The sequence below is a fragment of the Pygocentrus nattereri genome, chromosome 12 (assembly GCF_015220715.1).
Source record: "Pygocentrus nattereri isolate fPygNat1 chromosome 12, fPygNat1.pri, whole genome shotgun sequence".
Taxonomy (NCBI): Eukaryota; Metazoa; Chordata; class Actinopteri; order Characiformes; family Serrasalmidae; genus Pygocentrus; species Pygocentrus nattereri.
The window spans coordinates 21563164-21588025 of NC_051222.1; the positions used below are offsets into that span (position 1 = coordinate 21563164).

Below are 24862 nucleotides of genomic sequence, written 5' to 3' on the forward strand. Positions count from 1 at the left end.
TTGGTGGGAGTTAAGGTCAGACTTATGGTTAATTATTTCCCTAGCCTCATTAGCTTGTTGAAATTGCTTCTTCAAAATTGGTTTGGGATAGAGATAAGGTTTGTTGCACCATATCTACATTAGCAAGTTAGCTAACACAGACAGAGTGATACATAGTTTTAAGGAACTACTAGGGTTTCATTCTCCCAAGTTGAGGCTCTGCCCAGCCAGAGGTATAAGGAGCTAAAAGTATGTTTGAGTCTTGAAAACTACAAGATGACCTAAACAGAAATTTGACTTGTTTTCTTGGTGATTGATAGGTGGCCTGGTAGAAAACATAGATTACAAAATACTCTTTCTTCTCCCCTGTCATTAAGCAGTTTCCATTGCGTTGCACTTTCCATCTCACGGTCCACTCCATTCCTGTCCATCTTTTTCCACAGTACAGGTGCACGTAGGAGAGCAATTACCCTGCCAATCAGGACCCCCAACTGATCAATTAGCACTTGCTTCTCAATTGCATCGCTAGCAGCCAACCCTAAATGCTTTGCAACAGCAGCAGTTCTGGAGGCTGGGCTCTTATTGATGGGAAGCAAGCATCTTTATCAGAGCCGTCATAGCCCAAGACATGGGCGGTCTCACTTGTCTTATTATGCCAGCCTGCAATTAGGAAGCGACGGAGCAACGTCAGCCAGCCCTGATGTGTCATCTCTGCTTTCCTGCCAAAGACAATAGCATCTAAAAATATTAACAACCCCCACTGGAAAGAGATGCAGGAGATAGCAGAGACGAGACTGAGAACGAGCTGCTTCATGCTATGTCTTTTTCTTTAACTGAGTTTAATCAGCTGGTTTGAACAGCTGAATGATCAGCATTGAATTGCCTTAGTTGACTTTCATTTTTCTTTGCTGAATACCCAAAGCCTGACCTGCAGAACTCTATAATCTGCAGCATAAAAGCTGAGGTTAAAGTATTAATGAAGGTACTTTGTCAGTGTAGCACCTCATCCAGGGTCTTAATAGCATGAAATGTTGGTGATGATGACACAGTTATTCCACTGGCCATCTGTTACTGTAAATTTAAACGTGGTAAATTTAACACAGTTTAGTAAAATGATATCCACAGATTCCCAATGGCAGTTTATACCAGAAGTTGGTGGCCACTCTTCATTTATTTAATATCCAGTTAAATGGCCATTATATATGGTATTAGCAGCAGGAAAAAACAGAAAACATAGATTTAGCAGACAATTATACAGGAGCTTCAACAACTAAATGTAATATCAAAAAAATGATGTTGAGGTCTAGACTGGGTCTGGGTTGGTCAGTACATTGTTCTGAGAACACCAGCAGCTTCTTTGTGTGATTTGTAAAGTGTTTTTTTGTTGTTGTTGTTTTGTTTGATTATACTCTTTTCTTAGTAACAGCTTCTTGACAGCTACACATCCTTTCAGACTCATAGTGCTGAGTTGTCTTCTCACAGTGGAAGGATGGACAGAAACACTTGTGGATTTTGTGGATAACAGTAGAGTTTGATTTTCTCCTCTCTCACAAAGATGAAAGCTTTAAGTTCTGTATATCTGATGGGGACAGTGTTGGTGGTCTACCGGGTCTTGCACAATTATTAAGGAGTCCCATTTTCTCCATGTCTTTTGATAATTTTTGAACTTGTGTTTTCACTTATTTTCTTTGACTTTGCTCTTCTTTGTGCATTTAAATCATTTTATATTCAATCTCTCCAGAAAATATTTATTTGAAAAAATGAATAAAAATGTGTAATTAATGACCATTTTGACTGGAAATTAAATATTGCTGTAGATTTCATACTTATTCATTGTTGCACTACTTTGGAGTTTGTTAGTTCAGTGGCCTGTAAAGCTAAGCAATTATGTTATGAATATATTGTGTACATTATTTGTACTTTTTATCATTATAATGTCCAAACATTGCTTTGCAGTTTATCATTATACCAATATACAAATGTTTTGGATTACTGTTGATTCTTATCTAACGTTGAACTAGAGATGTGGATTTTCTCCACTGGATGGCAGTGATGTGTGTGTGTGTGTGTGTGTGTGTGTGTGTGTGTGTGTGTGTGTGTGTGTGTGTGTGTGTGTGTGTGTGTGTGTGTGTCTGTGTGTGTGTGTGTGTGTGTGTGTGTGTGTGTGTGTGTGTGTGTCTGGCTTTCATTATCTCAACAGAAAGCAGTTAAATATTTAGACCAAAATTTCCACACAGGCTTGTATTATAAATGGGAGGCTGTGAGGAATACACATTGCTGATGTTTGTACTGATAGGCTGACAGCAGGAGTGATGGTGAAGGGGACGGTGAAAAGGAGAGGCTAATCAGAGGATATGTATTATGCATCCTGTCATAGAGCCTTCACGCTCAAATCAACACTTCTACCACCTACACTCACTCCAGCATGTCCCTTCTTTCCACTGTCTCTTTCTTTCTGTGTCTCTCACTCTCACTGTCTGTCCTTTCACATCTGTCTTACTTGCTCAACATAAGAATCTGACACACATCCTTCCCCCTCAGTGCTGCCAGAGACATACACTTGTTTTTTCACAATGTGAGGTGATTCAAATGGCCCATATGTGATTTAACACCAGACATTACTGGTTACATTAAATATAAAATAATCAACTTGCATAAGAAGGGAGAAAGTCAAAGGACGATTTGTGAAATAACAGGAGTTTCCAGAACTGGAGTTGAACTCCTAACAACCATGCAAGGCCTGGTCGACCACCAAAAACTATCAGCATCAGATAAACAGCACTTAAAGCTTATAAAAATGGTTGTTGAAGCTTCTAGGTAATTTTCTGTTAAATATATTGTTTCTTTCTTCCCTGATTCTGAAAAATTCATAACAAATGGCACTTTCAGTGCAACTTAAATAAAGGATGGCTGGTCTCTGACTTTTGCAGAATACTGTAGTTTGAAGTTAAGAATTTTTTTTTTCTTTTCCTAAAAAGCTACCCTATCAGAAGTTCAAGATTTTGTTATGATGATATGCAAGTGCCTATATGTAATAATACATTTCTTAGTCTAACCCTGATCCAAGGTTTAACTCCAACCTTAACCTAACTAATGAAAAAGACGTGGTTTATACCTTCAGCTATAAACAATTAAACTTCTACATACATACACACGCACACACACACACACACAGAGTAGGTGGAAATGGACATGTAGTGACTCACCCCATATCAGCCAGCATTTAGGTTTTTTTTTTATGAACTCTAAAGGCCAGTACATGACATGAGTTACCGACACTCAAATCTGTTCTTAACAGCCTCTTAAACACGACATCATCTATTTGAGCCTGTGGGCCAAGTCTCCACTTCCTTCTGCATCTCAATATGATATTAACACCACATGCAGTATAGAGCGAGTAAGGGAAAGACAGACTGTGTGTGTGTGTGTGTGTGTGTGTGTGTGTGTGTGTGTGTGTGTGTGTGTGTGAGAGAGAGAGAGAGGGAGAGAGAGAGAGAGGATGTAGGCCTATAATAATAAGGATCTCTCTGTCTGAGTGGTATTAAATGAAATTCCTCCTCCACACGCATTCAGAGATTACATCTGGCTAGCCAATGTTATACACAGCACACTCTACCATGCTGCCTTACAATGCATAGCAAATCCTTAAGGGGTTACAAAAAGCAGTGCCACAAAGCCAATTACAGGCAAAAAGAGTGGACAAAAGCAATGGTGCTGTTCTTCAGCAGTATGTACACTGTATCCTCTCTCAGCTATAATATACTGTCAGTATACCAGGTACCATGTGACTATTCTGCGATTGCAATATGCCTTTTGATATATTAAAACCACCTTAATTGGACAAGGTTAAATATTTGTTGACATTATTTTGGCTAAAATGTTGGGCTGATTTGCATATTGCAACCTTTTGCGATATCAGTGTAGCAAAAACAAAGGTTGCAGTAACTTATCTTGTGCGGCCCTAATGTTCACTCACTTAAACAGGTTTATTTTATTTTTCAAAACTAATGACATTGAATCCTTTTTCTAATGCAAGACACAACGTTTAAATTGGTTGAAGTAATATCATAAAATAAAAATCCTATGCGATTTTCATTACGGTTCAAAGCATTAGACATCAGATACAATCACCATCCTCCACTGATGGATGTCTGCAGTAATTCTTAAGCAAACTATAGTATTAAACATTAATTAGACATTCAGAATTCTGTCTGCAAAGTCTGTATTTCTATTTGAAAGCCACTGTCCTGAAGAAACTGTGTAAAGAGCATACAATATTTTTTTACATTGAAGAAGATGGACAGTGTCTGTGCTTTTTTTGCAGGTGAAAACTAAAGCATGTTATAATTTTATATTCATTTTTATCCCTCACTGCTCATTGAAATAAAGGAAGAAATTCTACGAGAAGTGCTAATTCTAAACCTTCAATCAATATCACACTTGTGACTGTAAGTAGCAGAGGAGACATTTTATTATCATTATCATTTGCATTTGGTGAAAAGCTGTCTTCATGCACAAAGTTTTGCAGAAGAGAGAACATGATTTACCTTTCTGTCACATTTTTGTCATTTCTTGACGTTGGAACAGACACAAAGCTGTCGATACAGAATTTAAATTGAATGTAAATGAAACTGTGTTACTATGTTATTTAATATATAATTACACAAGTATATTTGGACATTATTTGAGTGCTTATAAAGCTTAATTGGGGTAGCATCAAAATCAAAAACCATTTGTCATGCACTGATTTGTATGTTGTTGAATAGAGCTTCTCACATGTGTTCTTTGTCCTGCTTATGTAGTTTATGCTTGCAGCAATGGTGACACATAATTTGCGTAATACACATAGCAAAGGTTTATGCCGATAGCAAAGGTCTGTGGTGTGGGAGGGCTTTCTCTGCATTTCTCTGATTTTTTTCTTTCTGTCTCTGTTATTAATCTGGAAGACATGGTGTAGGTAGGGCTCTGTGTCAGGCGCAGTTGAGGGTCAGCTGCTGTTGACTCTGAGATGGGATCTTAAAATTGTCTGTGTGGAATGACTGAATGCTGCGATGGCATGCTGGATCTCACAGAGGATCACTCTCTGTGCCACATAAACCCCAGCGTGGTCTCTAGCTTAACAAAAGATCAGGCTGCAGGAACAGCATGCAGTTGGCAGACATGTGCCTGACTGTCCACATGCAGCATACACATGCGTTCTTGGGCCACACCTTTGTTGGACCTAATATAGATCCTTGTGGAACCTCGCGTTGCTTGATATCTGATACTGGCAGAAACTACAGTGAGCACAAATCTTAAAGGATCAAATTGCAAGATCTTTTCATGAGCCTCTCATGCATATGTCCAACCTTTTACTTCATATTAGTGTTGTAATGTCTAATTATATTTCATTATAATACATAATTATGTTGTATATTTTAATGATATCAATACCTGTATTACTAATCACTAACAGTATTCATGCTAATCCATAGCAACTGTGATACCAAACATACCATACAATCATTAATTGTGTAGACGTGCTGATCAGTCACAGTGGTTAAAAGGTTGCTTTTTGGCAGCAGAAAGAGTCAGCCATCTTTTTCAGTCACCTGACTGCAGTGTTAATGACACCATTCCTCCCTGAAGAGGTGTCATATTCAGATTCCAGCCTCAATTCATACAGCTAGGAAAACATTGAACTGCAGTGGACCCGCCCTGGCATAGCAGTACCTTTGGAGGGCAAAGCAGATTTCAATGTATGCATGAATAGCTTGAATTCAATCAGAATCCAAATGAATTACTGAGGACTTATCACATTGTGCAATAAATGAGTAACAGTCAAATAATCTCAGATTAATCAGTCGTCATGCTGCTAAAGTTCATCCTTCATTTGGAAAAGGCAGTCACCACTTGACATTGGGGATAAAATGATTAGTTGCCAAAATGTAATTAGGCAAAAATGTGAGTTTTTACTGTTAGTGCTGTTGGATTAGAGCTCTATAGTGTTTTTTTTATCTATCATGTTCATATGATACATGTAGTTATTCTGACAGATTGCAATACTTTACTGGAAGTGTTGGGGTGATAATGTCCTGATCATCAGAGTCTGGTGTGTTTTGTCCCTTAACCTGGCAAATAACTGCCTACTTTAACAAGAGAGGGCTGTCTGACTGACATGCAAAATAACCAAACCCCAGACCATTGTTTTATCTTGATGTGAACGAGGAAGTTATCTTCAAAATGAAGCTATATAAAAAAAACAAACCCGCAGAAAACAGACAAGAGGATATCTCATTTAAAAGGAAATATGCAAGAAGATCTCACTTAAAAGCTTTTAAATGATTTAAAGAAAACTCTTGGATGTCTTTTAAAGATATAATGGCATGAACTTCAGAAGTTTTATTGTCCAATGACTATATTGCTACAAAGGGCTCAGTCATGGACTGAGATAGTATCTGTTTGCAATGATAGCTAGTAACTGAGCTAGTAACTGAACTAGTAACTGAGCTACAAACTGTTTGCAGCGATAGCTGGTAGCTGAGCTTGTGACTGAGCTAGAAACTGTTTGCAGTGATAGCTGGTAACTAAGCTTGTGACTGGGCTACAAACTGTTTGCAGTGATAGCTGGTAACTAAACTTGTGACTGAGCTAGAACCTGCAGTAATAGTTAGTAACTGAGCTTGTGACTAAGCTAGTAACTGTTTGCAGGGGAGTCATGCCAATTCAAGCTGATGGGGCACTTGTGTTGCTGAAGTGGTTAGAAGAGCATCAATATGTTTTTCAAACATGTGAAAATGAAATGCATATACATTATATATATTATATACACTTAAGTGCATTTGAGAAATATAGACATAGTTGGCTATGGCTTGTCCTTATTATAGCATTAGGAGTGGGCGATACCAACATTAGTATTGGTATTGGATCGATACTAGTGTGAAGGGATTGCTGCTCTCATTTAATCAAAAAGTAGACATGTCTGTGCAAACGCCTCTCCTTTCACATCTTGCATAGTTTGTTTCTCCTCCTTTGCTGTTTTGTTGTTGCACTGTCACGTGACTCGGCGGAAAAACCTGTGATGTGTGTAAGAAGGCTATTCTCTGTTGTGGCAACACCACCAATTTATACAAACATATGAAAAAAACACAAAAAAGAGAACTCCAAGCTGCAAAAGAAACAAAGAGAGGAGGAGGGAAATCACTGACACACCAAGCAATACAGTCACAAAGTCAAATGGTATGTTATATTATTGTTTCTGAACAAAAGCCTCTAACTGAAAAAGAATTTATGTTTTAAAACATTTGTTCACCAGTAATAATTTTGTACTCTTTGTTTTACAAAAAGCCAGAGAAGTGCAATGAAAGAGAGAAATTGTTCTTTTTTTTCAGTATCTGCGATCCTGGTCCTATATTTACTTGGTATCGGATCAATACCAAATTTTGCAGCATCACCCGCCACTAGACAGCATAGCATCTTATTTAATATTGGTGAAGGAGAGCTGCATGAATCTTATGGGAGTGAGCAGCTCCATCTGTACTCAGGCTGCTTCCTATGCATTGTGTTTGAAAGTGCAGCTATTACCATGCAGGCAGGTTCCTTTCATCTGTGGCTTTATATCTTTATATTAATTTGAATTGTGGAGTCTTTTCATGAGAATTTATACCCCTTAATTTATGCCCCTTTTGGGGTGAACAGGAGCTCTTTTTCAAGAAAAGTGGCAGTGTGTAAGCTGGAGGAGAAGAGAGTATATAAGTGAGGGTTTTCAATAACTATAATAGCACAAATAAATGATGTGAAAATCTCTAAATAAATATAAAGTGGGAGATAACTGAGGTACACAAGTGAGGTACTGATTTACTGAATAAAGAATAAAAACTAATCCCCCCAAAGCCTTTAAATATATGTGACAAATTGATGAAAATTGCATTATTATTATTTTTTTTTTCTGCTAAAGGACCTGCATGTCCCTCGTTGTCATTGTCATTGTGTCATTCTCCTGAGGACTAACTCCTTCATTAAAATTATATTCTTACATCTTTGATTCAGGCTCCACCCATCTGGGTGATCCTCGCGGCCTCTCCAGCCCTGGATCGCCCTCATCCTCACCCCACTCACCCGGAGGAGGCCTTTGCAGTGGAAGCTCAGAGCCCACACTGAATGGAGGCTGCTCTGGAGCTTTCTGCAGCTCAGTTGGAGGTGAGCAGGAGTTTTTTAGTGCTTTGGGCTATTGATCATAGACTATTATATTATTATTTTTTGCGGTACATGCTCACGTGCCCAACATTTATCACAACTACCTGTGTATTCCAATATGGCCACATGCTGCTTTTGCACTACATAAGACAATAAAGCTTTCACAACCCCAGTGTAACTATTAAAATAACAACTTAGTATCTCAAGATAAAAATAACTTTATCCCAAACAAAATTTAATAACTCATTTGACTGTCAGTTATGTCAGAATTATGTCAATAATAATAACAATAAGTCAAAGTCAGCCTCCAAAAAATGAGCCATTATTTTAAGAAAAAGGTCAGTATTCTGAAAATATAGGTGATTATTGCAAGATATTTAGTCTAAATATCAACATATTAATGCCATAAACAGAGAATGAATGGTATTTTATATCAGTATCAGTGTTAAACTTTTCAAATAATTCCTCATTTCTGTACTTTCTGTACTATTTTTGATCTATTTCTTAAAGGCTTTATTGTTTATATTTTACAATATTTACAATAAGGATTTTAGTATCTTCAGAGTGCTGTGAAGTCCATTTTTATTGTTTGGCCTTAATTAGTTGTCAAATAAATCTGTAGATAACTTGATTAGTAATATAATCAGTCATGACAGCCCTGTTTTATGTATTTTATGATCCGGTAATGTAAAGGTAGGAATGGGTTAATATTATCTTGTAATATTTAAAAATATTTTTAAAATGATCTTGAAAAGCAGAGCATCATTCAAATAGCCCATTTGGTTTTTAAATTTCATATCATACAGCCATGTACTTTTTCTCACTGACCATTTCTTATTTGTCCTCCCTTTTTCCTCTGCCCTGTTCCCTCACCCTCCCTTCTGTCTTGAAAGGAACAACCCCGAGTTCGCCCATCAACCTCCCTAAATCCCCCACCTTCCCCTCATCCTCCAGCTCCTGGCCAGACGAGTGCTCCATCTGCTACGAGAACACAGTGGACACGGTCATCTACGCCTGCGGTCACATGTGTCTCTGCTACACCTGTGGCTTGCGCCTCAAAAAGATGGCCAACGCCTGCTGCCCGATCTGTAGGAGGGCCATTAAAGATATTATAAAGACCTACCGGAGCACATAGGAGACAGAGCCCACTAATACACGGAGTCCCTTAAGGGCCGTAACAAAACAAAAAGAGACCCTCACACATGGGGAAGGAAACGTCGCTTCTCAGAGATTTCCTCTGTGATACTTCTTGGGTTTTCGGTTCCCATGGCGATGACTTTTGAACCTTGAACCTCGAAGGCTCAGGCATCCATCCGCAAAAAGGTCTCTGGTGTTTCATGCGCGAGCCTTTGTTGCTACGATAACCGGTCGTGTCACTACTCAGGATAGGAGGCTGAGATTCTGACTAAAGCTTTCCACACATAAGGAAAAAGGAAACTGAAATCGTGTAAATAACCTCACACAATTCAGGAAGCTTCAGACAATGCTCAGGAGACATCAAACTCGAAGGTCTCCTTCTTTGTTTCCCCTCTATTTGAGCCATATGAGACTCTGCGAGTCTTGTCCACTTGCCTAGGCGCAAAATTCTCTTTAGCTGGAAGCCGTATTTAACGTAGATGACAGATTTGGAGGTCAGTGTGATTTTCTTCAACCTGTTGTCGGTCCTCAAAACTTAAGATGCTTTCTGTCGAAGGACATGTTTCAGGGTCACAATTTTTGTCTGTGTACAGCTGAGACTGAGTAAAAAGATAAAAGCGCATATGTAGAGCGTGTCCCAACCTCCTGAGAGGCTCATGTTAGAGCTAGTGCTTAAGCTACTTCTCCAGATAGCTTGCTGTTGCTACATGCTCTGAAGTCAGTGTTGCCCTATTGAGTTTAACTGGTGCAAGGACCTTCAAGGACTGATGACAGTGCGATGTTGTGTTAAGCAATGTAATCTGAAGCCTCAGTTGTCACGTGTGGAGTCAGCGTTGTGCTCATGCTGGAAATCTGTAATGCTAAGTTGAACTGAATCTGGAAAGCAACGTGTAATTTGACACAGTGTCTAAAAGCCCCCAAGCAACTGAATAGCCGATCAGAAATGCAAGGTTTAATTAAACAGATCCATATGCAAGGAAATGGGACGCAAATGGTCCCCTTCGGAGAGAAAAACAGCATAATGGATCTTTCAGGTGTAATCTGATGTTAGCCCAGGTCAGAACACCGTAATCAAAGCTGCATTCACTGCAAATTCTGTCAGTTTTGCCATTCAAGTGCTCAAAACAGCTTCTTGAAGTGCACCACACATGCGATTGCCATGGAGACCAGAATCTTGGGCGAAAGAACACAGCCTTGAGGCCTTAGACAATGAAAGGATCATTTGTTTTGCCGAGTTAATCCATATTTCTCCGAGTACCCTCCTTATTCAAGGCCAAATGTGGTGTGTTGCAGGATAACAGCTACTTGAGGGCAGTGAGGAAAGGTAAAGCTGAAGAAATTTGACTGGCTGTGAGGAGGAAAAAATATTATTGCTGGCTTATTTTCCTGCTAGCATTGGAAAAAATTGGGAAGGCTCAAAAATACTGAAAGAGTCAATTATACTAATCTGATGTTTGCTGGGTTTTTAAATAGGAGCTGATTGGGACCACTGTGGTTTCCGAAAATGAGGATTTCAGCAAGTCGTTTTTGCCTTAAGAACACAGAAATTGAGTGGTTTTAGCCATAAACAGTCCTGGATGGGCTGATGATGTCACGAGGATACAGCCTCTGTTGCTAGTTGATGTAGTTTTATATTCGTCCATCATGAGTTCCTCAATTAAGGGTGCATTTAGCATCCATTTAAATATTGTTAAAAGAGTGTATGGTGTCCATTACAACGCTAAACCAATTACATTTACTCTGAAAGCGTATTAGACTCTTACTCTTCCACCACTGAAGTTCAGCTTATCCATGACAGCTGCAAAATGAGCTTCTCATAATGAGTGCTTTTCAGCTTTAGTGTTTGGGAGTTATAATTAGTGGTGGGCGACATATCGTCTGTGTAGCTTCACACAACGATATAGATTTTTTTAGTTTTAGTGAAGTGATAGACAAAGAGCATTATAGCCATGCTAACATTCTATTTAATGCATTTTACGATGGTAGAAATTCTCTTTATATGATTCTCTTTGATAGTTTTAATAGAAGAAAGCAAAACAAAAAAACAGTCAAAACAAGGTACATCGGATTTATAAGGGACACGATTTTGATTTAGAGGCAGGTAATTACGAGATTTAAGATAACACGAAAGACATTGGCACCATTGATAAACATGTTAACGCTGACATGTATAATAATATATATAGTCCAAATCTCTTTTCCATCTGGTTCAGATTGTGATGGTCTCAGTTGTACAGCTCCCAGTGTTTGGAAACAGTTAAAATGATCTTTAATTATGACTATAGACTGCATCCTCAGCATAGACTGATCAGCTCTGGATGTCACATGGCACTTTTTTGGGGCAGTTTTTTCTTTTAACTTAAACTCACTGTTTAAAAGACCGAATTTCAGTCGCAGTGCACGTTTTTCAATAGACAACAATGCAAAGAAGCACATTTACTCATTCACATCTCCTGAACTCCCCCTAAGACATTTCTTCCCATACAGTAAGTATTTGGAATTTTATCCATACCCCCCAGCTCTAGTTATCGTATCGAACTAGGAAAGATTGCAGTATTTTAACTGCATATCAGGGACATAGTCACTGAGCAGCCTGCAAGCTTGTGTGAATCAGTTGTGACAACTGGGGCCCAAATCTATGCTGCTAAAGCATTAGCCAGCTCTTTTAACAGGCAATGCTGAAATTGACATGCGTTGTACATCGTCACTCTCGTACACTTTATCGCTGCTGTCGCAAGAAAACCTGCAAGTTTATTTTTTTGTATATAGATTTGAAAGCTGGATGTCCTTTTTATGTATTCTAGGCTTCAGTGAAAATTCAGCTCACGTTTCTTTGTGATAATTAGGTCGAAGCGGTGGAAAGCCCCGTCATTCTTCTCCTCTAATGAAAACATGTCGTGTTCATGACAGCAACACTATATTTTTAAGCTGTGCGCTGTCGCTTTGAAGTGGTTATTCACTTTTGAATGTTAATTTATGTTAATTGGTAATAACCTGAACTTCTAGAATAACATTATCCAAGGTGTTTCTTTAATGCTTTGCTACGGTTTGGTTGGTAATCATGATTGTCTTTGATCTGTGCTCCTCTCTGGGTTACACTGCAGTGTAGTTCTTGAAAAACTAAAGAGGAGGAAGACTATCTTGTACCGTGAGCTATACTGTGCAGTGAATCTAAGTGGGGCTTTGCAGTAAACAATCACTAATGCATTTCTTCTGGGCACAAGACAAGCACAGGCATATGATCATGCACAATCCCTTTAGTTTCAGGTTGCTTTGGTCTGTTTCTCCTCCGTGTCCTTTTAGAGCTTGTGGGTGTCTTTTTTTTTTTTTTTTTTTTTTTTAAGATCTGATTAGCTTAAATATCAGCAGTGCAGTCATTTCTATAAGCATAACACTTTAAGCAGTAGACGTGTGGAATTCAAGGCAAGAAGTCAGTAAGAAAAGTCCTGGAAAGGGAAAAAACAGATCACATTTAAGTTATAAACTTATTACTTAATGGAACTTGATTTTCTTTTTTTTATTTCCCCCTCTCGTCTGATAGGTCTTGTGGTGTTTACAGGCCTCTTTGTATTTTTAAGTCACTTTATAAAGTATTTGATTGTACATTTCTAAAACCCCTTATCCCAGGGGTTAGAGATACATCTTTATGTTGATGTTCTGACCAAATTATTAATCCAATATGGACGAAGCTGATAATCCTGTCCCAAAATGAAATAATTTATGATAGATGTACCAAACTAGCTGTGAAATAGTATTATTTATTTTGAGCTTGTCCCCTTTACCTTGTATAATATTGAATTTTACATTTGTCCAAAGCAGAGCTATCTTGTATAGTCTAGTTTTTCATACATACAGTAAATACATTGGGATGGTTTAATAAGAAGGTTTTTCGCTCTATTTAGTTGTACTGAGGGCTACATTAGGACATGCAGTCCCACACTACAGCTGGCTTCACTTTTGATTGTCGTCGACCCTGTAATGTACTTTATTTATGTAGTGTATGATGTGTTGACTGTTTAGAATATATGGTACAGATAATCACCTTTTAGTGTTCTTTTACAGGACCTTTTTTGATCGAATTGTTGTTATTAGGCAGCCATATTAGCTGTTTTTACCATTGCAATGCAACATGGCCATTTTGGAGTGCACATTGGTAATTTATTCAAGGATCTATAGATATACTGTCAGTAATGAATTTTAAAACCACTGCGTCAGTTATTTTAAGCACTAAAAGTTTTATTTGTCCATTTTGCCACATAAGTGTTCACTCACTACCCATTGGTGAACAGTGGGACCAAACAGATGAATCACATGGTTATGATTACCAATGCAGAGGCAAATGAATCAATCAGTCCATCAACGATTCACCCATTAGAGCAATTGCGGTTGGTGTGGAAATGCATTTTTCCATCATGGAAATGTCCAGTGTGTTTATTTTGAAGCTAGTTTCGCAGTCGGTGACTGGTTTGTAAGCATTGTTTAGCGTGAGTCATAAATGATTGTGTCAATAAACTTTCCAAATGTGTTTCAGATACATTGTGTTCCTCTCCTCGTCTCTCATTTGGTGCTCATTACAACTGTTGCAGAAATTATAAGAGGGCAGGATTTTGTGGCTGAATATAAAAACTTTTTAGAAAATACATTATTTTAATGTTGCAACTCATTAATAGGCACCCTGAATGGTTGAGGTGACCGAATTCTAAAAAGGACCTGATAACATGATCATCCTGGCTATATACATCGCTCTTTGCTCCTATTATGTTCATTTATATACTATATAACTGAACTTGTGCTGGAGGCAAACTGTCACTACTCTGCGTGATGTACTATAATAAGGCAGAAATGACACTCAGCAGTGTGACCCTGATCTGATATCAGTTTTAATTACTAAACAGCTTAATAAACCCAAGTGAGCTCTGAGGACTAATTACACAGTTGGTGCCCTCTGAACTGACCCATAATCATTTTCACTCCCTAACTCTCACGCCTCTGAGAGGTGGCCTGAATGAGTGGTTAAATGCGAAATGTAACTGGAGTCAGTGATAGATGACTGGAGGGTGGACCCCATTAAGGCTGAGGGCGCTTAACCTGTCAATCTGTTTCTCAGACGTCTTTGATGTTTTAATAAATGAGCTCCGAGTTTGGAGAAAAGCTTCACCGGCTCCTGTCTTCATGTGGAAGGGAGTACATGCCTCCAACATGGACGTTAGCGTGCTAGGGTTAAACTCCCCTTCCCGTCCTGTTGAAGGCACTGTTGCCAGTTTGTCAAGGCTACACTGCCCCCTAGTGTAGAGAAGATATGGATATACGTTTTCTACAACTGGCTGGCTTGTTCTGTTTGTAACTAGATGGAAATTATTCTGATGATGCATAATTACTACCATACACTGCACACTGAAAACCATGCAAATATGAAACAAAATAAATATAACAGCTTTGCTCCTTTGTAAACATGAAGCTTCTAATACACTGAGACAAACTGCTGTCTCCAGCAAGAAAACCTACAGCTAATAAATCATTCAGATTTTGGCTGCCACAGTCCTACATTCCTTCAACGCTTCTACAGCAACCTGAACCACTGGCTCACATTCATCTCCATCAGCTCTGCATTTCTACGCTTCTTGTCCTGCACAATTTATCTACCGCACCAAATACATACGTCTGTATTTTGGCTGCCATACTATATAAATACAGACACAGGATCCAGTCAGAAGTCAATTGTTTTCATTTGTATGTGCACTGATTCTCTGAGGCTGATGCACTGAAATGTAGATAAATGTGTGACTGAGATGAAAGAACAAGAACGATACATTTTATTTTGTTTTTCTTTTAGGGCAATGCAAGATACAATGTAAACATGAACAAGATACAAAAAAAAAGATACAAACAAAGAACAAATCAACGCTGAAAACAAAAAGATAAAGCTGTAAACCACCTGGTTTCAAAAGAAATACATTAAAAAAGTTGATTTTATTTTGTAGAGAAGTTTTGTGCTCTGGGGCTCTGGTTTCAATGCAAAGCATTTTCACAAATTTCCAAAGTTAAATGGCAATGTCCTCCTTGAAAGCTGTACGGAAAAACTACAACAAAAACCCAAACACCGTGTTTATATGTATCTTTGAAAAGAGGAGTTGGCAAACCAAGCATTTGTGATCACATCATGAGGAAGCAGTCCATGATTTGCAATTGAGTAGCAGAGTAAAAAGAGCTTTAGCACCACTGTCATTTTGACCGCTGCATTTTTAAATATTCTGGATTTCCAAGGTCAGTTTCTTTAGGCCTAGAAACTTGACGGGTGAAAACCATATTGAGTGTCCAACTGAAAGCCCCTGACTAGGCCTAGCACGTCTAGATGTCTGTTCAATGGTCTTGTTTTGAGGTTTGTGAAAGAAGAAGACATAATGGAGCTTTTTCACTTCTGAGAAACGCCAGTTCAGAGGGGACACAAGCGAGGAAGGCGACCGTTAGAGAGGCTGATTCACAGATCCTTTCAATGGCATGTTTACAGCTGCCATTGTGGCACTCGAAGCACCACCCAGCGGCCGGCGCCTTTCAAGAGAGCCGTTATACTGCAGTGGCTGTTAATTAACACGAGAGAATCAGTAATTAGAGCAGAGAGTCAAGCTGCGACAGAGCTAGCAAACAGCAAGACATTAGCGAGGACCAGCATGCTCATGACAGAGAGCAGAAAAATCACAGCAGCAGCCCGCTAGCACCCTGTAGCCCTCACACCCAGCTCGATCACATCTTCCCCACTCCTCCTCGCACTAAATAAAACCAAAACTGAACTAAAAACCTGCCAATTCCTCAGAAAAACCTTTCATGCGTCTCACCAGAGCACACGTACGGCTAGCTTTCTCTACTTCACTTCCTCGGCAAACACTCAAGCCAGGTAATCTTCATATCTGAAGAGCCAGAGTAAGTTCTAGACTTGCAGAGTGAGGGAAAGATTTGGTTTAGACTTGCTTTAGACTAACGCCTTTTGTTAGCAAGGCAGTTGTGCTATCAGAACAGGTGGGTAGCCTGTGCTGTGTTAGCACAACAGCTAAGTAACTACATAATTTAAAAACGATGGTTCTTCAAGGAATGTTTTCAGTACCAAAAAAGCATATGGAGACTGTATCACCACTGTATCTAATTGAATAATGCATTTTATATATGGCTGTAACTTTTAGCAGCCTGTTCAACTTTTTCTTTACAAATATTGACACATTCCAGATCAATTCTGTTACTTTGTGTTTTTCACCATAATTTACAAGCCAAATGATTAATAGTTAATAACAGATTGGTTTAGAAAAATATGACTTTACCAACCACAAGTAGTCCAAATAACCCTGTAAGCAAGACAGTGCAGACCTAAAACCACATCATACCCTGAAACCGCAGGTCTAGAACTGCTGCTAATCTGCAAATGGACACTGCTGAATGTAAGACAAGATCACACCAGTGTGAACAACATGGCTACACATTGCAGCTAACACACATTTGCCCTCACTAACAAGCCTGACACAGAATCAGTCTGTCCATAGTTTGTGTTCATAGGCCTCCACACGACTGAGTTTTGCAGTTAGTCATTTAAATTCAGAATGCAAATCCCAGCAGAGCTGTAATTAATTGACTGGTTTTGCTAATGTGATTTCACAGTAGCCCGCCATGCCTGCAATGCTCTGAACTTCTTCGTCTTAATGAAGGGAGCAGAGCGGAATACCAAGAGTCCTCCTGTGCCAGACATTATGATCTACCAAAGGATGAGTGGTAAGCAGTTTGTTTGCAGAAACGCTGGCCTGAGGCAAGGCTTTATTTGGAGCTTCAGCTAAAGGCACAGATGAGTTGTTGTCAAGTTTGCGCTTCTCTGTTCAACTATAACCAATCTGCTCCAAGAGCTTGAACTGAGCACTAATTATCAAAGAGGCCTAGCCTTCCATCTCCTTCCTGCAGTTTTCCTTTGACACCTGTCAAATCTCTTGTCTTCAGGGCTACGCTTCAGGCAAATGCACTTGAACAAGTCCATTAGAGCTGTCCAGCTCGATCTAGTGTTAGCTAACTGAGTCCCAGCGCTCTCCACGCATGACTACCATACAATCCGTCTATCAACTTTCTCTCACCACCTTCTTATGATCCTTACGACACACAAACCATCTCTCCACACACTCACACAGCCACACATGCATTCACTCACTCTTACAGTCCCTGACTGATTGCCCTCACTATCTATCCCCTTCTTTCTGAAACTGGTGCTGTACAATTGCATTTTTCAGATGTTTTAGATCAGCAACAAGGAATCTCAAATCTCAATGCAATCCAGTCCCGCCTGAGGCACAGAATGGACGAAAGAAAAAGAAAATACTCAGCTTCTTGTAAGAGTGGCTAGCGAGCTGGAATTTCTCAGGTAAAGTTGAGGAACATGCCAGAGGAATAGGCCAGAATATGAAGCCATCCACTGTTGGAAAAAAAAACAGTGAAGAGGTCAGGAGTAAAAAGTAGAGAAAGGAAAAAAGAAAAGTATAGCTTGCAGTAGGAAACTATTCTGAGCTTCTGCACAAGATTACAGAGCTTACGGTCAGCCATGCCTCAAAGACAGTCAATTTGTTCCAATGAAGAACGAGAGAGGAAAAGAGCAGATGAGCAAGTGAGAGAGAGAGAATCTGTGGGACAACGAGTGACCGCAGATAGCACTGCTGCATCAGTTCTGTTTTACTTGGCTGCCTTTTCAAATAGGCAAGGCTCAACGCTGTCATGAGTGGCTTCCCTTGCAAGAATGAGAACATCTGAAAGATAGAAACAGTGAAAATCCTTCTCACTTCAAAACCAAGGGTACTTAAAAAAAAAGCTCTGAATGTGAAAGATTGGGATTCTCCATTTCTCTAACTGACATATACTCATGTAGGCCTATTCAAGGGCTCCCATTCAAATGACAAGAGCAAGACAGAGATTGAGAGCAGGCTTAGTGCATTTCAAGGCCAAAGGCCCCTTTGTCAACTGGCATTAACATACATGCTTGGTGATCTGATCATAAGTGAATAGCGGTAAGGAGATGCATTGTTATCCTATCACTCAAACTGCCTTCAAAAATGTTTGGAGAGACATATGGCAATATAACGCGCTAAAGGACGCTGTGTCCTCAACAGCAATGACGGCCTCATCACAGCAGAGACAAAATCAGCTGCACAATTTCTTGCTTCATTTTCTCTCCTGTTTGTTTAGAGGTTACATTAGCAGTCCACGTTATTTAAGTGCATGCAGGCCATTTATAACAGACTGGACAAAATCAAGGACTTGCAAAACATTTTTGTCTGACAACAAATGTAGCAAGAGACTAATGTAATAAAAGTGGGCGTTTCCTTCAGTCGTGAAACAACAGGTGGTCCCTGGAAACGCATGGAAGTGCTGAGTGCCCGCTTATGATCAGATCACAAAGATGGACATTTATACCAGGTGTGAAAGGGTCCAAAAGCTAAAAGTTGTAAACAAATCATCGCTTTCAGAAAAAAAAAAAAAACTTTGTATTTTGCAACACCTGTTGAATATTTCGTGACAAATGGACCAATAAGAATTTGCAGAAGTAAATCTTTCAGTTTTTTCCTTCTTGAACCAACTAAATGTGTCTGAGATATGTTTTGCGATGGCGAGAAAATGCTTTTAAAAGTGAAGTGACACAGAAATGAACAATGAAAATGGGTCACCTGGTTAACAAACAGGTGGAGAGAAGCAATTCTGAGGCCATGTTCAGTTTTAATGGCTGGTTGAAGAGGCTAAGCCTTCAATGACAAATGTAAGCTATGGAAGCTTTTGAAAATGTAAATGGGGTATTAGTCAGTCAGAAGGAGTGAAATATCAGACCTTTGGCAGTGTGGAGGAGGAGCAGTCCAATGTTTCACTCGGTTTTACCCCGCTGGCACAGAAGGAAAAAATAATAAAGGCCGTATGACAGAATGCCAAAGAGCGTTAGATGTGGTCATATTTGACTGTTGCCATGGCAATAAGACAACGCAATGGTGGCATCCCAGCGGTTTAGTTCACAGAGTGCTGGGGAGAGGGTTACAGATCTATAGGCGAACGGTACGTCTGCATGTGTGCGTGTGTAGGGACCAGTGTCCAAGAGGATCACGACATTTAGCATAAACAATACGAAAACAAAAATATCTACTTGAAACACGAAATAAACAAAACCTAAAAACTTTTCATGGTGGCTGTGCATAAAACCATACAAATTTTGACTTGATTTAACACAACATTAAAAAGGAAGGAATCAAAAAACCCTTACGACTTTGCAGTTCCTTATATTTGGTGAGATCCCTAATATTCTATTGCACATTTCCTCATAGAATTTTGCGTCATGTTAACGCACACCGGGATAAAGGAAATAATACATTGCAATATTTTTGATGACAAAAACACATTTAAAATAGGAAAAGACAGAGAACATAAAGGCTTGATGATACACAAGTACATAATATGAAAAAAAGGCCTAGCGTGAGAAGTAATATTTCCCTTGTAAATTGAAGATGCGAACAAAAATGAAGCTTAAAATGTAAATGGAAGTTACTTAACAAAAGCAATATCCATTGAAAAGTGTTGGAGTGATTCGACACATTTCTATAACACCTTCGTCAAAGGGCTGCTAACAGATGGAGGACTAAAATTTAAAATAATAATTGTCACTCAGAAAAGTTACAAATTTGCAAAACTTTTAACATTTTTGTAAACTTCAAATTAGTTTTTCTTGGTTAAGTTTAATCCAATGTGATGCATGATTTTAAAAGTTAAAAGTCAGAGAAATGTTATATTTTTCTGCAAATTGTAACATTAATTTTCTAGTAGCCCAGATGGAGCGAGGGAATCAAGATCTTGAGTGAGGGAAACAAAATCTGGCATTATAGAAGGTTCAATAATGAGAGAGGAAGTGTCCATAGTTGCTAAAGGTGCAGCAATCAGCCTTGGGTGAAAAACAAGAAAATGGAGGGGAAAATGGTCAGATTAAAGCAAATTCCATAAAACGAAATGGTTAGCTGCATTTGTGTTCAAAAACATTTCGTTTCTGCACGCTCCTTAACTGAAAACGTCGGGTTGGCATCAAATCATCAGTATACAAAAATTCCAGAATAAAAGAATAAAATAAAATCATTTTTTATTCCAGAATAAAAGTCCAGAATATAACAATAGCCAATCTGTGTCACTAGATGGTGCCACGGAGAAGCTTCTTACTGAGATGCTCCAGAGCAGACATGACTGCATGACTGACAGTGGCACTGAGGAAAAAATGAATAGAGGTAATGATTATGTTTTTTTTTATTAAATAACTATAAATAGGAACAATTTCTGTTCAATAAATAATGTGCTGATGAAGTACACTGCATCTTTAAATCAATGCATTTTTGCTTTACAACAAAACGCAAATGCATCAACTCACAACAAATGAACCAATCCATTCATCATTATTGTCCATGTGCGATCACACAACAAGAATAGAAACGAAAACAAAAATCTACTACTGCTTCATAGAATATAACTGCAATCTAGCAGGTACTTAAATTTGTTTAATACTATAATACTGTCCAGCAGAAAACAAAACAAACAAACAAACAAACAAAAAAAGGTTAGTGCTTAACCCGACTAAGAGTTCACACTGCACTGTTCATTAGAAAAATATTTCAGCAGTCTTGAACATCAGCCTTTTGACATGGATCATCTCCATGATTTCTTTTTTATTTGGGACTGTCAAAGAGGGTATATTATGGAAATGTGATTATATATTCCAATTATGAAATCTGGAAACAGTAAACATTTTTCAAGATAACTGCTTGCTGTATGTAAACTACAACCTTTACATACTACAATGGGCAATTCTATGTTCATTATATTTTACCCAAATAACCTAGAAATGCTAATATTAAACTGCCTACTGTTTAACTTCAACTTTGAATTCAATACTGCCCAGCAATATCGTAATATGTTGAAATTAACCTTGCATATCAATGTGCTTTTCTTTGGGTAGCAAAACAAAAAAAACACAATCAAGTGCGTCCAGATATAGTAATTAAATATCTATGTTGCTCAGTTCTGAAACCTCGTTTGGGTTTGCTGAATACACTGTATTTCTTTGTACCCACAAAATAAATACTAAATTAAAACAAAACAAACTAGCAACTGTATTGGCATTCTGCTTTGGTTTGATCACATTTTGGGCTCATTGCTATGTAACTAATTCCCTGGGATTGATTGGCGAATATTATGCCATGTTTTCCAGTACTGAATTTTCCAAAATACCGCTTCAAGAGCAGTAAATCTAGCACACCTAGAGCAGCAGTATATACAAAGTCCTGTTTCTCTGCAACAAAAAAAAAAACAGAATCGTTTGCACTTTGTAAACTAAACCTTGCTTGGGCTAGACACCCAGATATGAGGTGGGTAAAAAATCCAACTGAAATCCAACAAAACTATAGTATCCAATTCTCTGTCATCTGTGTACTACACATAATTGCACTGCATCATATCCTTTAATGAATCAGTGATTCTTTATTCATCTTGGTTTGGCTTTGTCGGGGGGCTAAAGAAAGTGGAGAGCATAAAAAGTAAAGCCAATTACAAGACCCTCTTCAGAGAAACTTCAGAACAAACAAGAGATCACATGATGGGAAGCATCTCAATAAGGGACTTCCTTTTCCAGGCCGATAAAGAGTTGCACGGATGTCACAAGAAAGCAGAAATACATCTCTAAGGAAGACATGAAAACGCACAAGATACGAAACAAACAAAAAAAATTAAAAGTTTAAAAAAAGTTTTGAATCTTTATCTGCACTCGATTTGTTATTTGCGTATCTGATGTCGTACATTCTTGTTACTGAGTGCTTAAAGGTTTAATTTTCTGTGTTACTCCTATTTACTCCTAGGTTGAAATTATTTCTCTGTCTCTCGCTTTCTCTCTCTCTCTCTCTCTCTCTGTAATACTGTAGCAAAATAATTTTGGTGAATTCTGTGCTCACAGGCCTATGGCACTGAATTAAATTTTGGTACATACTGATTTACTGGTGTTCAAATGATTCCTATTAACATTCAGTCAACGATGGACAAAGGCACCCATTTGGCATAAAATTTCGGGCTAGAATTTCTCTCAACGTTTGCCCGGATCATTTCCTTATTCATGTAAAACCCTTTCTGAAAGGCTAGAGTATGTTCTTCTTATTTCAAAGTGGAGATCCTCCAGTCATACTTAAGACACTGGGACGGCCAACCCCTGATTTTGCCCAATGACATATTCTTATTAGCGTTCTCCACACCCACATCACTGATCGTCTTTAGTCTTTTGTACTTTTTAGTAAACCAGCACTAAAGTGTCTTATATTGGTACAAAAAAGGTCCTCCTCATAGAGTTTGATAACAAATGTACATATAAGGAAACATTTAAGTGACATTCTTTGCAGGGCAGGGGGAATGGGGGACGCTATTTCTTCCTTTCCAGGTAGTTGGATGGAACCCAGCCTTTTCGTCCTTGTAGACCATCTAGAACCTGGCAGTACCACCATCCATTTGGGTTCTTTTCTAGAACCTCTAGACTGGTGCCTTCAGGGAAGCCCATTGTTTCCTCATCTCCACGGTAATCAGCAATCGATACATAGATTTCCCGCAGGTTGTTGTGAATAAGATTTGACTTATCAATGGGTTTGGGCTTCACGGTAGACACAGGTATACCATTTCTATGGGCAATCAAGGGACTAGAACTTCCAGCCGGTGCAGCTGTGGTGGTTCCAGACCTCAAGCGCACATCTGTTACCGGCTGGGGCCGCACGGCAGTGAAGGAGGAGTTTCGGCGCACGCCGCCGCTAGACCTCATATGATCGCTGGCACCCAGGGATTCATTACGCCTCAAGGACCCTGTATATAGATTTGTATCCTTCACTGGCTGTGGAGGAGACACAAAAACCGACTGTGGTCGCACTGCTGCCTGACGAATGCCATTCCGCATTCGTACACCTGAACCGTTGAGCTGAGTAGATGGTTTACTAAAGCCCCCAGGTGGCTTAGAGGGGATAGGTGGGCTGGGATTATTCAGTCTACGTACATTCTGCTGGTTGAGGTTGTTAAGGGCCTGCACACGCTGCTCATTCTTCTCCAGGCTATTAGACTTGCTGGCATTACTTAGCTCTGCCAGATGCCCATCAAGGGACTCTGGGACACCTACATCAGAATGTTGCCTAACAGGTTCCAGGTAAAACGCAGGTGCCCAACCCTCTTCTACACCCCAGCGCACATACCACCAGCCACTCTCCTGCTTCTCCAGTACCTCCACCTCCACTCCGGCAGGGAAGCTGAGCTCAGACTCCTGTGCCCGTTCATAGGCATCCATGGTACGGTACAAGGAACCCTCAAAATCAGAGTCACCCCTGCTGCCCTTAGAGTAAATGCTGGAGAGATCTGAGTTGCTTCGAGAAGAGACAGAATCCTCTGATGACACCACTGAGGCTGTCTCTGAGTCTTCTCCACCACGTGCTGCACGGACTACTCCATGCCGAATTGCACCTGTGGGACGCAACTGCCGCCGCAAGCTACTGATGTCCATCCTTTCTGGGCTCTGTGGTTCTGACTTACTCAGAAGGGGCTTGGGCCGTACTACTGGTTTGGGTCGAGTTGAGGGACTCTGACCGATCTGGATTTCTACATCCTTGCGCATGACGGGCTCTCTTTTGGGATTGCGACCAGATTCATCTGAAAATGACCTAGGGCTATTCTTCTCAGGACGGTTCAATGAGTGACTCCTATACAGATCCGGAGTGTCCCTGAGAGACTTTCCTCCCCCAGTAGAAGACCCCAGGGGCTTGCGGCCCAAGGTGCGGCTCCTTGGGGAGTCTGAATCACCACCACTGGATTCTCTAGTACAGGCAAAGTCATCGGATGAGAATCTAAATCCATCATTCTCATAAATAGCCTCCTCTTTGGTGGCATGTTCTAGTGAATCTTCATTCCTGAAAGGGGAGCTCTTCACAAGTAAAAGAGGTGAGGCTTTGCCTGTAGCCTGAGCAATCCTTTCAGCAGCAGCTTTACTGCTTTTGATCTGCACAGGACGTGGTTCTTTTTTTATAATTGTGTCTTTTTTTATACTTGTGTCCTTTTTCATACTTATGTCTTTCTTTATACTTGTGTCCTTCTTAATAATTGTGTCCTTCTTAATACTTGTGTCCAAGTCTAAGTCACAGCCGATGGCAGGAATGTCATACTCAGGCTCTTCATAAACAGGCCTGCTGGGGGATTCTGGAGCTTTGGATGTGCAACCACTTGCGAAGGGTGTTTCTTCAGAGTCTTGCTTTTTGACAGGTGGTGCTGGGGGAGGAACTTTTGGCCGAGTGAGTGTGCTAGATCTCCTGCTCAGATTTGGCTTCTTGCGCTTGTCAATATAGGAACAAGGTGCCCAACCCTCCGTATCCCCAATCTGGACGTACCACCAGCCATTAGAGTTCTTCTCTATTACCTGTAGGTAACATCACAAATGATATATGGTAAAACTGCATATATTTCCCTTATGCAATTTATGTACTCTCTGAAAATGTGAACTGTTAATGGGTCAGCAAAAAATTAT

General features: G+C 39.5%; 2 protein-coding genes across 9 annotated transcripts in view; one reads left to right on the forward strand and one right to left on the reverse strand.

The window, feature by feature from the left end:
* neurl1aa (neuralized E3 ubiquitin protein ligase 1Aa) overlaps positions 1-13825 on the forward strand; it is a 112159-nt gene extending 98334 nt beyond the window's left edge. For both annotated transcript variants that reach the window (XM_017698990.2, XM_017698991.2), the window contains exons 5-6: positions 8008-8157; positions 9048-13825. In XM_017698990.2, coding sequence (XP_017554479.1) covers positions 8008-8157; positions 9048-9289 — 392 coding nt within the window. In that variant the 3' untranslated portion in view covers positions 9290-13825. The remainder of the gene's footprint in view (positions 1-8007; positions 8158-9047) is intronic.
* Positions 13826-15086: 1261 nt separating this feature from the next.
* The window catches only part of sh3pxd2aa (SH3 and PX domains 2Aa), a 158535-nt gene continuing 148759 nt past the window's right edge, over positions 15087-24862 (reverse strand). For all 7 annotated transcript variants that reach the window (XM_017698994.2, XM_017698996.2, XM_017698992.2 and 4 more), the window contains one exon: positions 15087-24754. In XM_017698994.2, the coding sequence (XP_017554483.1) occupies positions 22733-24754 (2022 nt within the window). In that variant the 3' untranslated portion in view covers positions 15087-22732. The remainder of the gene's footprint in view (positions 24755-24862) is intronic.